General features: G+C 42.4%; 1 protein-coding gene across 1 annotated transcript in view; it reads left to right on the plus strand.

Annotated features, from left to right (window-relative positions):
* The window catches only part of dgkg (diacylglycerol kinase, gamma), a gene marked incomplete at its 5' end in the record, with an annotated part of 126,927 nt that overhangs the window by 57,008 nt on the left and 51,689 nt on the right, over positions 1-18,230 (plus strand). The window contains 2 exons of the mRNA XM_083997045.1: positions 1,238-1,327; positions 5,804-5,964. Of these exons, the coding sequence (XP_083853171.1) occupies positions 1,238-1,327; positions 5,804-5,964 (251 nt within the window). The remainder of the gene's footprint in view (positions 1-1,237; positions 1,328-5,803; positions 5,965-18,230) is intronic.

Genomic DNA, 18,230 nt, shown 5'->3' on the forward strand with positions numbered 1-18,230 from the left:
GTGGACAAGTTGTGACCTGCACATTCACCACGCTATGAGATAATAACACAACGTTACCAGACAGAGTTGTTTTAGAGGGAAATACAGAGACTGCTTGATGAAAAACTGTCCCTGAAGGCAACGTGCATCAGCGGTTTTGCATGAATTTCCCTCTAAAACAACTCTGTGTGGTAACGTTGTGTTATTATCTCATAGTGTGGTGAATGTGCAGGTCACAACTTGTCCACCAGAGCGTTGTGGAGTTGTTGGATTGTGTATTTGATGAGTTTGATGAGGAAAACCAAGAAATCCTATGAGCCTCCGTAGCGTAGCTCTGAGCAGCTCACCGCTCTGCTCCGCCGTTCTAAAAATAGCTTGTAACGAACCTACTGCTATGACTATAGGGATTATGGCAATGGGCCAATTTGCCAAAATGTTGAACTATCCCTTTAAAGGAACTCATCACACTTTATTACATTGTAACTGTGATGTTGCAGTTGTTTTATATGTTTCTGCTCAGACCTGGGAACACTGCGTCTGTCTGGGCAGCGAATATGAACAGTCAGCAGATCAGACGGGTCGTAAACAAACCGTCAAACCTCTTTGCCAAAGAAACCGGTTGAATTTTAATGAGCTGTAACCATAGAAACATCACGAAACGCAGCATCAATTAAAGTAAAAACACCTTAACACCAACTTTTTTCCTAGCCTTTAAGATTTTTTATGTTTTTTTTTTATATTGTTGATATTTCAGGAAAATTAAAATGGCATTTTTTAATATACAGGATATATTTTGTGGCAAGGAGTCAATGTGCAGGTTTTTACTTGAAGAGAAATGAAAACAATAAAGATTTTTATGTAGAGTAAACATCAGGTTTACAGGAGTCGTGTTCCTGACTCAGCTCGGACCGACCATCATCATCGTCTCTCCTCATAATCTTCCTCCTCTGCGATGATAAAACATTTTTTACTGTCGGAATAAAATGGTTTGGACAATCTGACTAAATTAACTTTCATCTGACTGAGGTTTACAGTCGGAGTGCTGACTCAGAGTAACATCGCCCCGTTCCCAGATCTAAGCAGCAGTGAGAACCGGTTTATTATTATGATGAATAAAGACGGACGGATACAAAAGGCTGAAGCTACAAAAAAAAAAAAAAAAAGATAAATTCCCTTCAATTCACCCGTGGAGCTGGAAACTGTTGTGTGGAGGTCTGTTCAACCAACCAGACATAAGACGGAGCTGTTTGTGTCACAGATAAAGCCAACTTCGCCCGGCACCCTCCGGTGGCCATCCTCCCTCTGGGCACAGGGAACGACCTGGCTCGCTGCTTACGCTGGGGAGGAGGTGAGCCACTCAGTGTGTGTGTGTGTGTGTGTGTGTGTGTGTGTGTGTGTGTGTGTGTGTGTGTGTGTGTGTGTGTGTGTGTGTGTGTGTGTGTGTGTGTGTGTGTGTGTGTGTGTGTGTGTGTGTGTGTGTGTGTGTGTGTGTGTGTTTGATGGTGGTTTATGAATATTAAACCTGTAATTATTGTTTTTTCTAACAAGTTATGAAGACAACAATGACATAATTATTACCATATTATTTAGTTTGTATGGAACAACATTATTCTTCACACAGTTGGTGACTATATTAAAGGTCCAGTGTGTAATAATTGTCAAGGTTTATTGGCAAAAATTGAATATAGTACCCATGAATATATTTGTATAAGTGTATAATCGCTATAAAATAAAATTTGTTTGGTTTTCATAGCCTTATAATTCTTCTAATAATATCTACATATAACAAGGGTCTTGCTTTAGAGAGTGTCGCCATCTTGCGCCGCCATGTTTGTACGGCAGCCCGAATGGAAAATCCAGCCAACCAGAGAGCATGTTTCAAGAGTTTCACGTTCATAAATAAATCAACGAAGAAGAAGGAGAAAGGAAACAGCAGATATATCGTTAAATGGTTTAGATCTTCACTTCATCACTCCATGCTCCTGAAACACTCCCTGTCTTGGTAAACCGTCACTTTGCCGACGGGAGGGGTGAGTGCGAGCGAGCGAGTGAGCGCTGCGATCTAGAATCTGAAAGCTAAATGTCACGGTTTTCCCCCCATTTTACAGACTGGACCTTTAAGACATGTGGACATCTTATGCCCTTTTCCCACCGGCCAGTAAACCTGTTTAAACCTCCTTACAATCGGCTTCTAACGGCAGTGGGAACGTTACACTTGGGCCAACCCGCTAATTTACGTGATGACGTATAGCGACTCCTTTCCATCTCGGTTGTAAATTACATTCGCTCGCGTTCCATCAGCGCTGGAAAACTGGTCATTGTGTTTATTTTGAGGAGGCGAAACAGTAAAAGACACTGACCACCGCCTCATTAGCCTCCATGCTGCTTTCTGTTGTTTACACACAGGCCTGGTGTACTACTACAGCGTTTTGAATTGTTTTCAGTGGTGTCATGTGTACGCACGCAGACTGGAAATGTTGTTTCACTGGAAAACTTAGTTTCTGTGTGGCCTAAATATTGGAGTCAGTTCCTATTGAAGTGCGTCCAGTGAACTCATGCCACATGCAAAACAAATTCTCTTCAGTCTCATTCTGTGGAGCCAGTGTCATTCAAATTCACAAAACTTTACTTTCAGTTTCAGTTTACGAGTTAGCAAATGAACAAAGGTGCCAGGTCGGGCTGAAAACGATACACACAACATGTGGAACATTTCCATTTGGTGAATGGATTTGACTAATAAAAACCATTAAGTCATGTTCTGAACGTTTCATTCTGGAAACAGCTCACACAGAAAAATATATTGTTTTAATTTCTATCCAACTTTGCTCAGAGTAAAATTAGATAATTCTTCAAACCTCAGATGATGTCATGGTGGGGGATAAAAAAAACTCATCAAAGGGCTGAGGAGCTCTGAACTTCAACTCTCATTTTCAGATTCCTCCTGTTTGTCTGGGTAAATGTGTTGGAAATGTTCCAGATTACCTCTATTATTCAGGTTCATCTTGTTCATCTCGTTAAAGACAAATATAAAAGGTGTCGTCTGTTGACTTCGCGAGGCGTCGTCGGACACGGAGATAGGAGAGAGAGCAGCAGACGGGTGTGAGGTCACGTTTCTGGGAAATGAGCGACAGGAGGAGGAATGTGGGAGCTCTAATGCGTCGAATTAAAAACTGTTAATATGCAAAGCGCTTGTGCTGTGAGTCCTCTGCCAGCCATTGATTTGTTGCAGTTCTTGGGGGCAGTAATTAGAGTGGCTGGTTCTAACGGCTTGATTGTTGCTGCCTGGAGGAGCAGCAGAGCACTTAACCAGGCTTATGAATGATATTTTGTCAATAAGCTGCCAGGTCCAGGAGGAGGAGGAGGGAGGGACTCTGGGACTTTTTGTTGGAATAGATAGATCATATTTCCTGGGTCGGAGACGTCTCTGCAGCCATTTAGCTTGATGAATATTTACTCTGGCAGCGGCGAGAGCGAGCGAGGCTGATCTGTGAACAGTCAATTTTAAGCCACGCTCGACTCGACTCGCGGCTCCAGGGAGGAACGAGGAACGATGGGATCGGTTGATCCACCGCTAACGATTGTTTTCCTCACTGATTAACCTGCCAATCATCCTCGTTCACCACTTCCTGTCACGTCGTCTTCTGTCCAACTGTACAAAAACCTCACGGAGATTCAGTTTTACTGTCAGAGTCTGTTGGTCCCTGAACCTGGTTATTCAGTTATTATATTCAGTCCAATCCACTTTATTTATACAGCACATTACCAAAACATAAAAGTTTACCAAAGTGCTGCACAGCGATTAACATACAGGACATAGAGCACAAAATGGTTCAGAAAACACATAATAAGAATTAAAAATTAAAATAAAAAGGAATTAAAATAAAAAATTAGTAAGAGCCATAAAAGAACTACGATGGAGTATTAGGGCCACACTGAGAAAAAAATGTTTTCGCAGACTTCGTGGAAAAGTCATAATTTCACAAGAATAAAGTCATAATATTCTAACCTGTTGTTTTAGAGGAGGAAAGTTGTTCGAATGTGGGCCGTGGATCATTTCATGAAGTTGTACCTCAGTAGGTTTCACAAACAAGTAGATACTTAATCTTTTGGCACATCAGCACCACATTGTCATCACTTATATGCAAGAAAATGCATCTATTCTGCAGAAAGAACCAGTCGGACTTGGAGGAAATCGCTGCTTTTTTCTCATAAAATTACAACTTTGTTCTGGTAATATGATGACTTTGTTCTTGTAAAACTATGACTTTATTCTCGAAGTCTGTGGAAAAAATGTTTTTCTCAATGTGGCCCTAATACTCCGTCATAAAGAACAGACGGATTAAAAATACAATAAAATGAGAATAAAAAGACATACAAGAACAGAGGCCGCACAACTCTAATGCTGAGTTAAAAGCCAAAGAATAAAAATACGTTTTAAGACACGATTTAAAAGAATATTAGGCAGGATGTGGGACAGTTTTATTTCTAGTGGGTGTTTATTCCACAATTTAGGAGCCACCACAGAAAATGCTCGATCAGCTCATGTATAATATATACTCATATATACAGTATGTACAGTGTGTGGTGGAGAGATGCTCACTGAAGATGGTGGAGGCCTTTCTGACCTCGGATCATCCACTTCATGGCACCATGATGCTGAATTTCCCTTCAGGGATTAATAAAGTTAATTCGTATTCGAATGTCGGATAAAGAGTTACATTGATTAATTCTGAAATTTCTCACTGTGAGCTGTTACGGACTGCGAGACGTTCATGATCCTCAGAGGATGTTTGTCTCCTATCACCACCAGCAGGTCGTTGTTTTTGTCTCTTAGTGATTTTGAAATTGATTTTGAAACTATGAAATTGTAAAAACATTTTGTCCCCAGAGGATGAACCCCACAGACTGTGGTGATTCTCATAAAACCATCATGAAAAACAAACGGTTTGAAATGAAACGTCTCAGTCAGAGTCCATCAGCTGCAGCGTCGGGACGTCCTGGCTAACCATTAGCATGTTAGCGTTGTGTCTTTGGCAGCATATTAACGTTTTACCTCCGTTAGCGTTTAGCTCAGAGCAGCAACACTCAACTGTCACAGACCTGCTAACATGGCTGCACACACTCCCGGGGTCAGGTTGTACCAGGACAGAGATGACGTGTGTGTGACGTGTGTGTGTATATGTGTGTGTAACTTATCTGTGACGTGTGTGTGTGTGTGACGGACGACCCAGGCCACACTGGAAGGTGAAGTGAAAAAAGACGGGCGTCATAAAGAGAGAAAGAAAGAGAGCGGGGAGATGCAGTATAATTTAAATATGAGATAACAGTGCACAGTCTCTATGCACACATTCATAGTGTTCACTCAGCTGAACACAGGAAAAGTGCAGTGTGTGTGTGTGTGTGTGTGTGTGTGTGTGTGTGTTGAGTCTTCCAGGATGTTTTTATATGAAAAGGAAATTGTTGCTGTGATATGTTACACGCACCCGTACGTCAGAGAGTGTGTTTATGGAAACAGAGTGATGGTGAACCAGAGGAGGCTCCCCGTGGTGCCTTCAGGTGCAGCCACAGTCCTGAGTAAATGTTGTCATTAGATAATGTGCGTTATGTTATGTTATGTACGTCATGTAATTAAAAACACAAAACAATCATTCACCTTGTTACTGAACCAGCTTTTCAACCTTAAACTCCTCTCTCAAAGAAAATTGTATATTATAGAAGTTCTCAATTAAACATTAATATTAGAAAAAAGAGAAATTATATAAATCAAATATCAAAAAAAGTTATTCCCTGAACCCGTTCTGACCTCCGTGGTTTTCCTCTGCAGGCTACGAGGGCGGCAGTTTGCTGAAGTTCCTGCGGGACATTGAACACAGCACGGACGTGGTGCTGGACCGCTGGAACATCGACATCGTCCCCGACGACAAGGAGGAGAAGGGCGACCCCGTCCCCTACAGCATCGTCAACAACTACTTCTCTATCGGAGTGGTAAGTTGATGCTGTTACACACACACACACCTGTCAGATTTCAGATTTCAACTCCATCGTTAATTTACAACAAACAAGATCTAATTTTTAACTGGATCTAAACATACTGATCGAATATAAAAGAATAGTCTTTATTGTTTTATTGTCTTTAAAGTCTTTATTATCCCTTTATAACCCAAATTGTACAATGAAATTGGTGAGGAATCCCCCCCAAGTGCACTTAAAACTACGTAAAAACAACAACTATTATGCTAACTAATGAGAAATAAATATTCAAGAATAGGGACACACATATATTGCACCGTTAATGGATGGAAATAATGAATGAATAATGTAAAAAATGGTCCCTTATTGCACTTATAGAAGTGGTAATGTCCAAAACGATCAAGTATCCGTGGCTGAGCGTTATGTGACACCGACAGATGACGCATAAATAAGTAGCATTTTTAAAACTCAACAGAAGAGGAGCGTTAGTAAAGAGCATCTACACTTCCGGAAAAAACAACAAGAGCAGTAAAATTAGACAAGATGTGTGATACGTGGACAGACGGTTACGCCATTGTGCAACGATTGAAACTGTTGCACAATGATTACGTCGCCTCAAGAGTCCAGACGGTTCCTGTGAAGTGTCTCCTCCTGCCTCTTAAACTTTACAAGGAACTTCTTTCGTGGAAACTCAGAGGAACTACAGTGACCCTGACCTCGCAATCCAATATGGCCGCTGTGTGCATCAACACTGAATAGAAGAAGCCTTCGATAAACCACTTAGTCTTGTTTTTGTGTCACTGAATTAGTCATAGCCACAGTGTTGTGCAGCTACGTGAGATGTAGATAAGAGCTCTACTAGAAATAACAGAATAAGTAAAACTATCTTGTTTAAAAGGGATAGTTCAACATTTTGGCAAATTGGCCCATTGTCGGTGCTCAGAGCTACGCTACGGAGGCTCATGGGATTTCTTGGTTTCCCTCGTCAAACTCATCAAATACACAATCCAACAACTCCACAACTCTCTGGTGGACAAGTTGTGACCTGCACATTCACCACGCTATGAGATAATAACACAACGTTACCAGACAGAGTTGTTTTAGAGGGAAATACAGAGACTGCTTGATGAAAAACTGTCCCTGAAGGCAGCACGCATCAGCGGTTTTGCATGAATTTCCCTCTAAAACAACTCTGTCTGGTAACGTTCTGTTATTATCTCATAGCGTGGTGAATGTGCAGGTCACAACTTGTCCACCAGAGCGTTGTGGAGTTGTTGGATTGTGTATTTGATGAGTTTGATGAGGGAAACCAAGAAATCCCATGAGCCTCCGTAGCGTAGCTCTGAGCAGCTCACGGCTCTGCTCCGCCGTTCTAAAAACAGCTTGCACCGACAATTAAAGGTAACAAACCTACTGCTATGACTATAGGGATTAAGGCAATGGGCCAATTTGCCAAAATGTTGAACTATCCCTTTAAAGAGGGCGGAGCCACCAGGGGGCGACGGAGATGTTCTGGTGTCACTTTGAGGAAGCTGTGATGTCATCCATCTTCATACACAGTCATTGTTTCAATCATATAATAACTTACAAAGTTAATACAGAGTCACAGAAGGATAAAAACACACAACACAACAAAAACACACAAAGTTTCTATAAAACCTTGATAATACATCTGAATCAGATTTCCGGGGCCGATCCAACATAATAACAGGTGGTTGCTGGTCAGCCGGGACGGCAGCAGTAGTAGTTACAGTAGCTGTGTGTATCAGACATAATCCTCTAATTGTCTGATTGAGCCACAGTTGTTACAGTAAGATTATCTGGCCTGTGTGGACACCAGCAATTAGCAGATTCATCAGTGAGTTTCTGCTGCCTCTCGGGCCGGTTGCTTCTTTTAATTGGAGGAAGGAAACATGTTGCCGGGTTCCAGTTGCTTAGCAACCCTTTCTTTTTTTTTTTTCTATCGTCATGTCCTGATGGAGATAGTGGTACAAAGGCTCAGGGACGTTTGTACCAGAGGTGACAAACAGAGGAGTGTCCACACTGTGAAATCAGAGTCAGTGGCAGTCAGTACAGTTTAACATGGCAGTTAAAATAACAAATTATGGCCTTATTATGGACTATAACTGGACGACTGAAGTGCACGTACACAACTTAGTCCGACTAGTACCAGACTTCTCCAAATCTGCTTCAAACACCCAGATAATGTGATTGGAAACCGGTTTTCTTCTGCCTGTTTACGCCTTAATCTGACTGAAACTGGACAACACACGCTCAGGGTTCCTACATAAGTATGGAATTTGATTTTATACATTTCCAGGTCTGAAAAATGGAAATTATTGTATGGAAATATATTTATCTTAATACTTATCTGGGTTTGGTCTTATCTGAAGTTATTTGGGTTAATTATTTTGTATGCGCGCCACTATTGTACCTAGCTGCAATCTCCAGTTACATAATGGCATACACACATTGAGAATAATGAAAACAAATGATTAATTGCATGATATTTTTATATAATGCACAACTATTTACTCATATATCACAAATTATTAGATTTTTTTACCGAGAAATCTGGGAAAAGGTGTGGAATTTGGAAATTTCAAATGTGTAGGACCCCAATGATGCTTCACAACAGTAGAGACGACACAAAGTGGAGCGTATACGAGCCGGACCGAACCCAGCAAAACTAACTAACTAACTATAAAAGAGGCTGGGCCGATGCAACCAGTGAGAAGATGTGTTTTATAAAAAAACAGGAAGCCCGTGGACTGACCCGAGTCATTTGTGTATATATTTTCAGCCCGGTTTAAGTTATTTAACTCGTGACAGAAAAGAAACTACGCCTATCGCCACCTAGTGTTGGGGAGGAGGACATGTTTCTGTCAATTATTCGTTTTTCCCTGCTGCATATACAGTAATGTATAAACTGGGACGAGGACCGAACTCAGACGAGATGCTCAAGTCGAGTTATGAGCGCAACTCGACTTATCTGGGCATGTAAACGCACTGATTGTGTGATTGTGTTGCTTCAGACGGCCGTCCACCTCTGCACCAGACCCATTCATATTTATCCTAATGGCTCCCACTGTGTTCAGCTCACACAGGCCTCCTATAAATAACTCACTCCCCTCTCTTTTTTTTATTTTTTTCTCCTTTAATCTGTTGTGCAAATAATAAACTCATCATCATCGTCCATTACCTGCCTGGTAAGTCAGAGGCATCGTGTGTTTTTCAGTGTCGCAATGGAAACCAGACTGGTAACCTTGATGTTTTGCCAAAACTTTGAGCTGAGTCATCACCATGACCAGCTAAAGCAGGAGCCCATCTGCTGCGTTTGCTGTTATTTTTTCTTCTTCTTAAAACATTCAGGCCTCATTAAGCTCATTACATGTGCAACACACACACACACACACACACACACACACAGATACACACACACACACACACACACACACACACACACACACACACACACACAGATACACACACACACACACACACACACAGAGACAAACGCACCAGTGTGAATAAACAGACGTGACATAAGTGTAAAGACATATGTGCGCAGGTAGACGTTGGGAGGAGAGGACGGGTTCTGGCAGGAAGCGATGATGTTACACAACGACGCCCACGCTCATATCTGCATACATGACAGTGTGGACATGCAACCACACACACACACACACACACAGAGGAAGCTGGAGACACACACACACACTGATCTGTGTGCCACTTGGTTTCTATTTGTACTTTTCCGTCTTAAAGCTGCAGCACAAACTCCTTCAACTTTTGACTTTGTCCAAACAATGGCTCCTTCTTCTCAAACATGCAGCGGGAGGTGGGTGGTGGTGTGTGTGTGTGTGTGTGTGTGTGTGTGTGTGTGTGTGTGTGTGAGGGGGGGGGGGGGGGGGGGGGTGGCACTGCCAGTGTGTCAGATGGAGCCAGACAATAGTACTTAACAGGCCGTCTTGGTTTAATGAGGCTTATTGGTTCATTAGGTCTGTTGGAGCAGTCTGTGTGTCATCACAGTGTAATCACAGACAACAGCCTCCAGAACGCATCAATACATTTACATTCACTACCAACTCATCATCAGAACTGAGGAGGAGGCTGTTTACTGTAAATACTGTTCTTGTACTGAAATAGATCCGACAGCTGAACTTTTCTAAACCTCTTTCTAAATGATGAGTGTGACACATGTGATTATACAACATTGTAATACACACTTCTCTGTTGTTGAAGTTGAAAGGAAAAGCATCTCAGCACAGATTCATCTTTATTCATAGTTTTATCAGGGAGGTCAAATAAAGTCCAGGACTGAAAAGACGAAAACACTTCATATACAAATGTACAGCAAATATACAACGATGTCTCAGGTCCTAACAAAACTTTAAATAACTATAAACTCAGTGTGGGGGAAAAAATTGATACAGCATCGTATCGCAATATTTTACATTGCAATATTGAATCGATATACGGACGCCAAGTTTATCTTATTAGAAAAAACAGATTGTAACAAAGTGATGTTAGACTTTGTTTGCGATTGAAAACAGTGAATAAACCACAATGTATCGCAGCATATCGCAATATTTTTTTAATATCGCAATAATATCGTATCGAGACATAAATATCATGATCATTTCGTATCGCAGGGCCTCTGGTGATCCCACCTGCACTATAAACTATGTCTTAGCAGCAAACATCAATGAAAAAGGATTAATAACAATAAATACTACAAATGAAAAGCAATAAAAATCATATAGCTAATCTTTGTAGGAGTATAACAAAACAGTCATGTTGTTGTGTCCAGTGTGTAATAAAACAGTCATTTCATTATAAACAGTAAATATTTGTCTCCAGTAGGTTTAATATTTAGTGGACAGATACATCGTCAGAGCATCCGATGAAAAAGAGAGATTTAAAATATACATGTATAAATTTCAGACCAGTGAGAAAGTTTTGTCCCGCCCCCAAATAAATGATAAAAGTCAAACCACACAAACATCTTGATGTAGTTCTCACCTTTCATCTCTAGATATAACTCCTCCTACTCCTTCTCTTTCTCATCCACCTTGGAGTAGTCTGAAAAGTTTTTATATCATCTCAACATGAACATGGGCGCTGTACTTTACTTTAAACACTCTCAGTCTCTCAGAATCCCAATTAACCTGCAGCTAAAAACAACCCAAACGGCTTAAAACAGGAAATTTCTTCTTTCAATTCTCTTTTTATTCTGATTTTTCATGGTTCATCACATGATCATTAACGTAACAATTCACCATTCTCACCCATCCATCTGTAAATTACAACTGAATCACACAAAGTGTATTTGCGACTCCATAAAACACACAGATATGAATGATCGGTCCTCCCACAATAATATAAAAGATGAAATCGATAAAATAAAGGAACAGGCCTGAACAAAAGAGGTAAAAAGGGGCATAAAACTTAGCAGCATTAGATAAACGATGGTCGTACCAGTTTGACAAACATAATTCATCTTTCACACCTCGTTGTCGTCTTATGGTCGAAGGTAAAAGTAAAAGTTTTCTGAAGGTTTCATAACAACAGTACAACAAACTGTTGGAGGTTTGTTAACAGTAAACCACGACACCCACTTCATCTTGTTAATGCAAAGGTTATCTGTGTGAAGCTGCTGACACACACACACACACACACTCACACACACTCACACACACTCCGGGTCCTGACAGCTCTCCAACGTGGCTCGGTGGCCGGTAAATAAAGCGACAGCTCGCGGAGCCTCCAGGAGCCGCGGCGGTGACAGATGGTTGCCGAGGATCTGGGTGCACACGGCACCTGCATGAGCAAAAAAAACAAAAAAAAAAACGATCTGTGATTCACACCGACCGACCGACGGACCGGCCGGCCGCCATCGCCATATAAAAAACGACCATACAAGGGTTTTTTGCACTTCCTGCCGTCCCATCGCAAGAAGACCTTGCTGCACTCCGGGGCTCGGTTGCCACGGAGACGGGAGGCTGGCAAGGCTGAATCTGAGAGCTTTTCCATCCACAGTCATCTGTCCTTTATCTCGCTGACTTAATTGTGGATGACATGGTGTGGAGCATGTGGTTGGCTTCGGCCCCGGCGTTTCAATCTGCCTCTCGACTTCAGATGATGTAAGACTTTATTTACCAGTCCTCAGGGGGCAAAAGAAGATATTTATTTATTATTATATACAGCTCTGAAAAAATTAAGAGACCACTTTCACAAATGTTTCTTAAAAGCATCTCTACATGTACAGTCTTTCTTTTCTTTTCTTGTTTAAACACCAACACAAACACAACTCATTCTCCTTAATGAGACACTGATGAGGTCGTCACCTGAACCACATCTGGTTTTATAGGAAGATTATAAATAAAAACCACTGCTGGGATTAAACATTGACATTATCCCACAAAAACTGATTTATAAACTCTTCCTGAGTTAAAATAATCTTACTGTGTTGTTTAGGAATAAATATGAACATGTTTTATTTGCATTATTATTATTATTCAAGGCCTAAAAAGACTTGATATTTTTTGTTATTTAGACTAGTTTAGTCATTTTCAGCCAATAAAAGCTCTAAATGACAATATTTTTATTTCAGTTTTGGGAGAAATGTTGTCGGTAGTTGATAGAATAAAACAAACATACCTATAAATAGTAAAACCAGAGAAACTGATGATTTTGGGAGTGGTCTCTTATAGTAATTTGTGCTGTATATTTGGGGGGCGGGGGAATGGCGTTAAAGTGTTATCATGGTCACAGGAGCTGAGGTTGTTCTGCCGTGTGAAGGTGTTTGGGAGCAGTGGGTCGTTGCTGCTGCTGCTGCTGCTGCCAGCTCTGAGGACACCAATAAGAAAATGTGTGAAGCCTCCGCCTCCTGTTTCAGCCTCACGTGGCTCCGTTATAAATCTATACTGTCACATTTCATACAGTCGCTCCCATCGCCTCCGAGCCACAGAGATCTGATCTGCAGAGCTCAACCTCAGTGCTGCTGAATGATATATAAAAAAATAATACATGTCGGAAACTTTTCATTCACAAATAAAGAGCAGCTGGCTGATTGAAGCGGTGTCTTCACTTGACCTGCAGCACTGGAAAGAATCTGAGAGGAGGAAATCACACCATGTCAGCAGCCATTAAAGATGCCGCCTCATGTTGCAGAGAGGAAGCTGATCCCTCTGCAGAGCCTCGCCTCGGTGCAGGAGCTCCTCTCTGCACACCTCAAATGTCTATGTGTGTGTGTGTGTTTTTGTGTGTGTGTGCTCTGCAAAACGATTCCCAGTGTTAATGGCCGGTTCCTTAATGCGTGCCACAAGCCCTGACTTTGCCCTCATCGGCCAAGAGGAGAGAGTCGAGTTTCCTCTGCCTTCCTCTTCTCTCTGATGGACATATAAGTCTCTAGCTGCTGCAGGCGGCGAACCAACAACACCGTTTACAGGCCGAGCTGGAGCTTTCAGTCACATCCCTGTCCTTCCTTTACATGGACTCTATCTGGTTGGAGCTCAGATTTCAGCTTTATTAGTTTCAAAAGTTGAGTCGAAAAACACAAAAAAATCTGACACTGGACGAACTCCACCTGCCGAGCACGACACAGTCAGAAGCCGCTAATTAGATCTGGTGGTGAAACTGTGTCGTCGCCTCCCGTGTCCAACAAGAAGAGACACTCGGATCGCTTCATCATCATCATCATCTCCACGGCTGAAGATCACAGCGCTCCAAAGAGTCAAGAATGAATAATAATAAATTAATATGCAACAAGTACCTCCAAAATCTACTCCGATCCTAAGTTTCTGTCTCTCTCTCCTCCTAATGAAGCAAATCAACTCATTAATTAGCAAAAGAGCGCATGCTGCTGCGTAGCTGGTATCAGTTTGAACTTAAACGTAATCAGATTATCTTCTCCGTCTTATGTAGCAGCTGTGATGTAAGCATGAAGACGTGTCAGTCGGGGGACGGCAGCACGTATTCCCGGTGCTGAGTCATTAAAATGATAATTTCATCTTTTTTATTCTTCTTTCTCTACTAGTGAGAATGTAAGAACCCCTGGCAGCTGCTGCCGCCGATGTGACGGGACAGCAGCCAACAGGAAGTCATTTTAGACTTTTAGACTCGCAGGGAGTTAAGAGTTTGTTTTTTTTAGTTCAGTTTAAAAAAAAAGGTTGTTAATAACGTAATAGACTGGCACAGGAACACACGGTTACATCACAAACACACGATTATGTAAATTATGAGCTCAAAATTAAATTCCCCCCCGCCCCCCTAAAGCTACAGATTCAGATTCAGAGAGAGACACGACAAACATCCAGCTCCTCTCCGGCCGTCGTCACCGCTGCTGCTGCTGCTGCTGCTGAACGCGTGAACTCACCGACACCTGATTGACTCTGAGCTCTCACCTGTTTCCTCCTGTGGGTTGAACATGACATATGAGATATGAGACGAAGAGCAGCAGCCAAACAATGTTCGATTAGAGAGTGACGGATGATGCTGCTTGTTTTTTTTTTATTAATATCCTGTAAAGATGTTGGAGGAGTGTGACGACGTTCGACACTAAACCAACCAACCAACAGGGAGTTTAAGTGCTGAGACAAAGGAGTCTGTTAGATTTAGTGTCGGTATTAGTTCAGAAAACAGGCCACAAGGAGAGAAAGTGTGCATATAAAATGGTGTGTGTGTGTGTGTGAGGGGGAGATAGAGTAGGGCTGGCACAGACTGAAGGTCAGGGGAAGTATCAGTGACAGGAAGTCAGCGTCTGCCAGGTTCAGGCCAGGTTACCGCGGTAATGAATGACCGTGCTGAGTGACACCTGGCTGGTCTTAAAGACGAGAGGAACGGCGGCGCTCGAACACACACACATGATCAAACACGAGGTGGACACACACATTCACATTCACAAACACAGACATGTACGAACCCTAAAAACTGAAGTGTGTTGCTGTAAAATGACAAATATTCAAGCAACGAAAAGAACAACATCTGCCACATTCAGTCGAGTCGCATCCAGATGTTGCTAAATCTGAAAAAAAAACCCACAATGTACGTCGTCTATTTTAGGAGAAACAAGAAAAAATAAAAATGTAAACTTTTTTAAAGTAAATACTTCCCGTCGTGTCTTGTAACTCAGGAAGAAGCCCCAACTTCTTCCAACTCATAGTTATTTCTTAAAGGATTAGTTCAACATTTTGGCAAATTGGCCCATTGCCATAATCCCTATAGTCATAGCAGTAGGTTCGTTACCTCTAAAACGACTCTGTCTGGTAACGTTGTGTTATTATCTCATAGCGTGGTGAATGTGCAGCTCACAACTTGTCCACCAGAGCGTTGTGGAGTTGTTGGATTGTGTATTTGATGAGTTTGATGAGGGAAACTAAGAAATCCCATGAGCCTCCGTAGCGTAGCTCTGAGCAGCTCACGGCTCTGCTCCGCCGTTCTAAAAATAGCTTGCACCGACAATTAAAGGTAACAAACCTACTGCTATGACTATAGCGAATGGGCCAATTTGCCAAAATGTTGAACTATCCCTTTAAAAACAACAAGTTAATGATGATGTTTTGAGCAACAACAGCAGCTCCTGTAGTTTTGGATTTAGGTTACCTGGCGATCAAGAGTCTGAACCCTAACCACGATCGTTCTCTAAAGCCTTGACCAAACCTTCACTACGTCATTAAAGAGCAAGTTATTGATTCGTCAGTGATAATTGATTTTATCTGTGATGTGATTAAGCCACAAACTCAGGGCTTTTTAACTTTTTCATTTCCTTGTAAACAAACAGTTGGTCTGAGTCCGACAAGGATCTTTGTTGCATCTCTTCGTTTCCTGTCGTGAAATTCCCACAAGTTCTTAGTAATTATCTTTTCCTTTAGGTTTTCTCACCAGAACACACTGAGCTTTCTTTAGCTCTTAACTCCTTGAACGCATTTCCTCCGTCATCATTCAGCTAAATAGACTTTCAGTCAGTTTGAAACCTGCATGTGTTATTTTTTTTACCCCCATGTTTCTCCGAGCAGCGTTCGTTCGTCTTCTCTGCCTCCGCTGGCAAACGGCTGCGTTATCAGATTTCATCCGTCCCTCAGCAGGACTGTGTGTCAAGACACTGACGTCTCAATGAGTCTTCACAAGAAGCAGAGAGCGGTCGGACGTTCATCAGAGCCACTTCAACGCTTCAACCGGAACAAACCAAACGCCTTTTTTATCAGAAAATCAACTCTGAAAGCTGAAAAAAACTAAAACAACTTGTTACAAAGTTGTTTTGTGTTAATTAAAGTGAATGCAGTGTCTGTCAGTGAGTGTTTAGTGCTGTGTATCACGCAGGCGGCCATGACATTTCTCTTTGACATTAAGCTAACCAAGCACCTTACCAGAGGCCAGTGAAACACAATAGGGGTGAGCTGACAACCTATTTGTCCGCCGGCTGCTGTGGGTCCCACTGAGGTGACATTTTCCAGCCAGTGTTTTTGTTGTTGTTGTTTTTGATTTGTCGCTCTCTTTTTCCCTTCCTTTTTTAAATTTTATTTTTTGATTTTTTTATTCTACCCCCACATCAGCCGTCCGATCACACACACCCCTCCTCCTCCTCCTCCTCCTCTTGCCGCCGCTCACCATGTGCAAAACTTCAAACGGCAAGATCAAAACAACCTTCATCAGCCGGGCGACTATAGGCGATGGCAAAATGTCACATATTGTTACCGCCACTTTTTTATTTTTTTTTTTGTTTCAGGGCGGGGGTGGGGAAGGGTGGGGAGGGGACTGAGTGCTGGTCGGTGATTGCCTGCAGCAGGGGGCCGAGAGCAGACATGAAACAGCCCGTCATGTTTTGGTTTTTGTGTTTTTTTTCCTGTTTTTTTTTTTCTTTCTTAAAGCATTTGCGGCCACGTTGTGTCATTGTGTCTGGCCCCGGTCCACACGCTGCGCTGGACGCTCACACACACACACACACACCACAGTGTCCCCGAAATCAAAACACATAAGTGGCTGATTTATTCAGTGAGTGACACAGGATCCTCAGGCAGCTTGTAAACAGCTCCTCTGTCCTGTTTCCTACATGTATGTGTTGCTGCTGTGATGAGTAACCTTGCCATGAGAAGCATGAGAGCTCTGTGGGTTAAAGTTAAAGGGATAGTTCAACATTTTTGGCAAATTGGCCCATCGCCATTATAATCCCTATAGTCATAGCAGTAGGTTTGTTTGCCTTTAATTGTCGGTGCAAGCTATTTTTAGAACGGCGGAGCAGAGCCATGAGTTGCTCAGAGCTATGCTATACGGAGGCTAATAGGATATCTTGGTTTCCCTCATCAAACTCATCAAATACACAATCCAACAACTCCAAAACGCTCTGGTGGACAAGTTGTGACCTGCACATTCACCACGCTATGAGATAATAATGGATTGTTGCAAGACAGAGTTGTTTTAGAGGGAAATTCATGCAAAACTGCTGATGTGCGTTGCCTTCAGGGACAGTTTTTCAGCAAGCAGACTCTGCATTTCCCTCTAAAACAACTCTGTCTGGTAACGTTGTGTTATTATCTCATAGCGTGGTGAATGTGCAGGTCACAACTTGTCCACCAGAGCGTTTTGGAGTTGTTGGATTGTGTATTTGATGAGTTTGATGAGGGAAACCAATAAATCCCATTAGCCTCCGTAGCGTAGCTCTGAGCAGCTCGCGGCTCTGCTCCACCGTTCTAAAAATAGCTTTCACCGACCACTAAAAGGTAACAAACCTACTCCTAAAACTATAGGGATTATGGCAATGGGCCAATTTGCCAAAATGTTGAACTATCCCTTTAAAGTCTCACATCTCTCTCTCTCCCTCTCTGGGGGGAGAGAGGGGGGGCCGTGGTCTCCTGGTCCGGTCCTCGGTATCAGATTCTCAGCCGGTGAAAGCAGCAGCAGCAGCAGATGCAGCTTCTATTTTAAGACACTGATATGTGCTGATGCGGTGAGATCTCTGCACATCGCCGTAGCAACCCGTGGTCATGGTGGAGGTAGGTATGTATAGGTAGGTGCGATGATGGCGGCGGCGGCTGCACCACTGGACGGTTTTCTCCTGACAGGCGTGGATGCATGTAATTGTACCTGTCCACCTGTGTTATCACAACCTTCCGCTCTCCTTGTTGCACCGGGCGGGACGCCAAGCCGGTCGCCACAGATGCTGCCGTCCGTCACAGCTGCAGGATTGAACACCGCACTGTAACGCTGCAAATATAAACTCCTCTCCTCTGTTGTTAAAGTTGAAGCATAAAGTAACAGAAAATAACACGTGTCACCTCTTA

Source organism: Trachurus trachurus, assembly GCF_905171665.1.
Source record: "Trachurus trachurus genome assembly, chromosome: 21".
NCBI classification, from domain to species: Eukaryota; Metazoa; Chordata; class Actinopteri; order Carangiformes; family Carangidae; genus Trachurus; species Trachurus trachurus.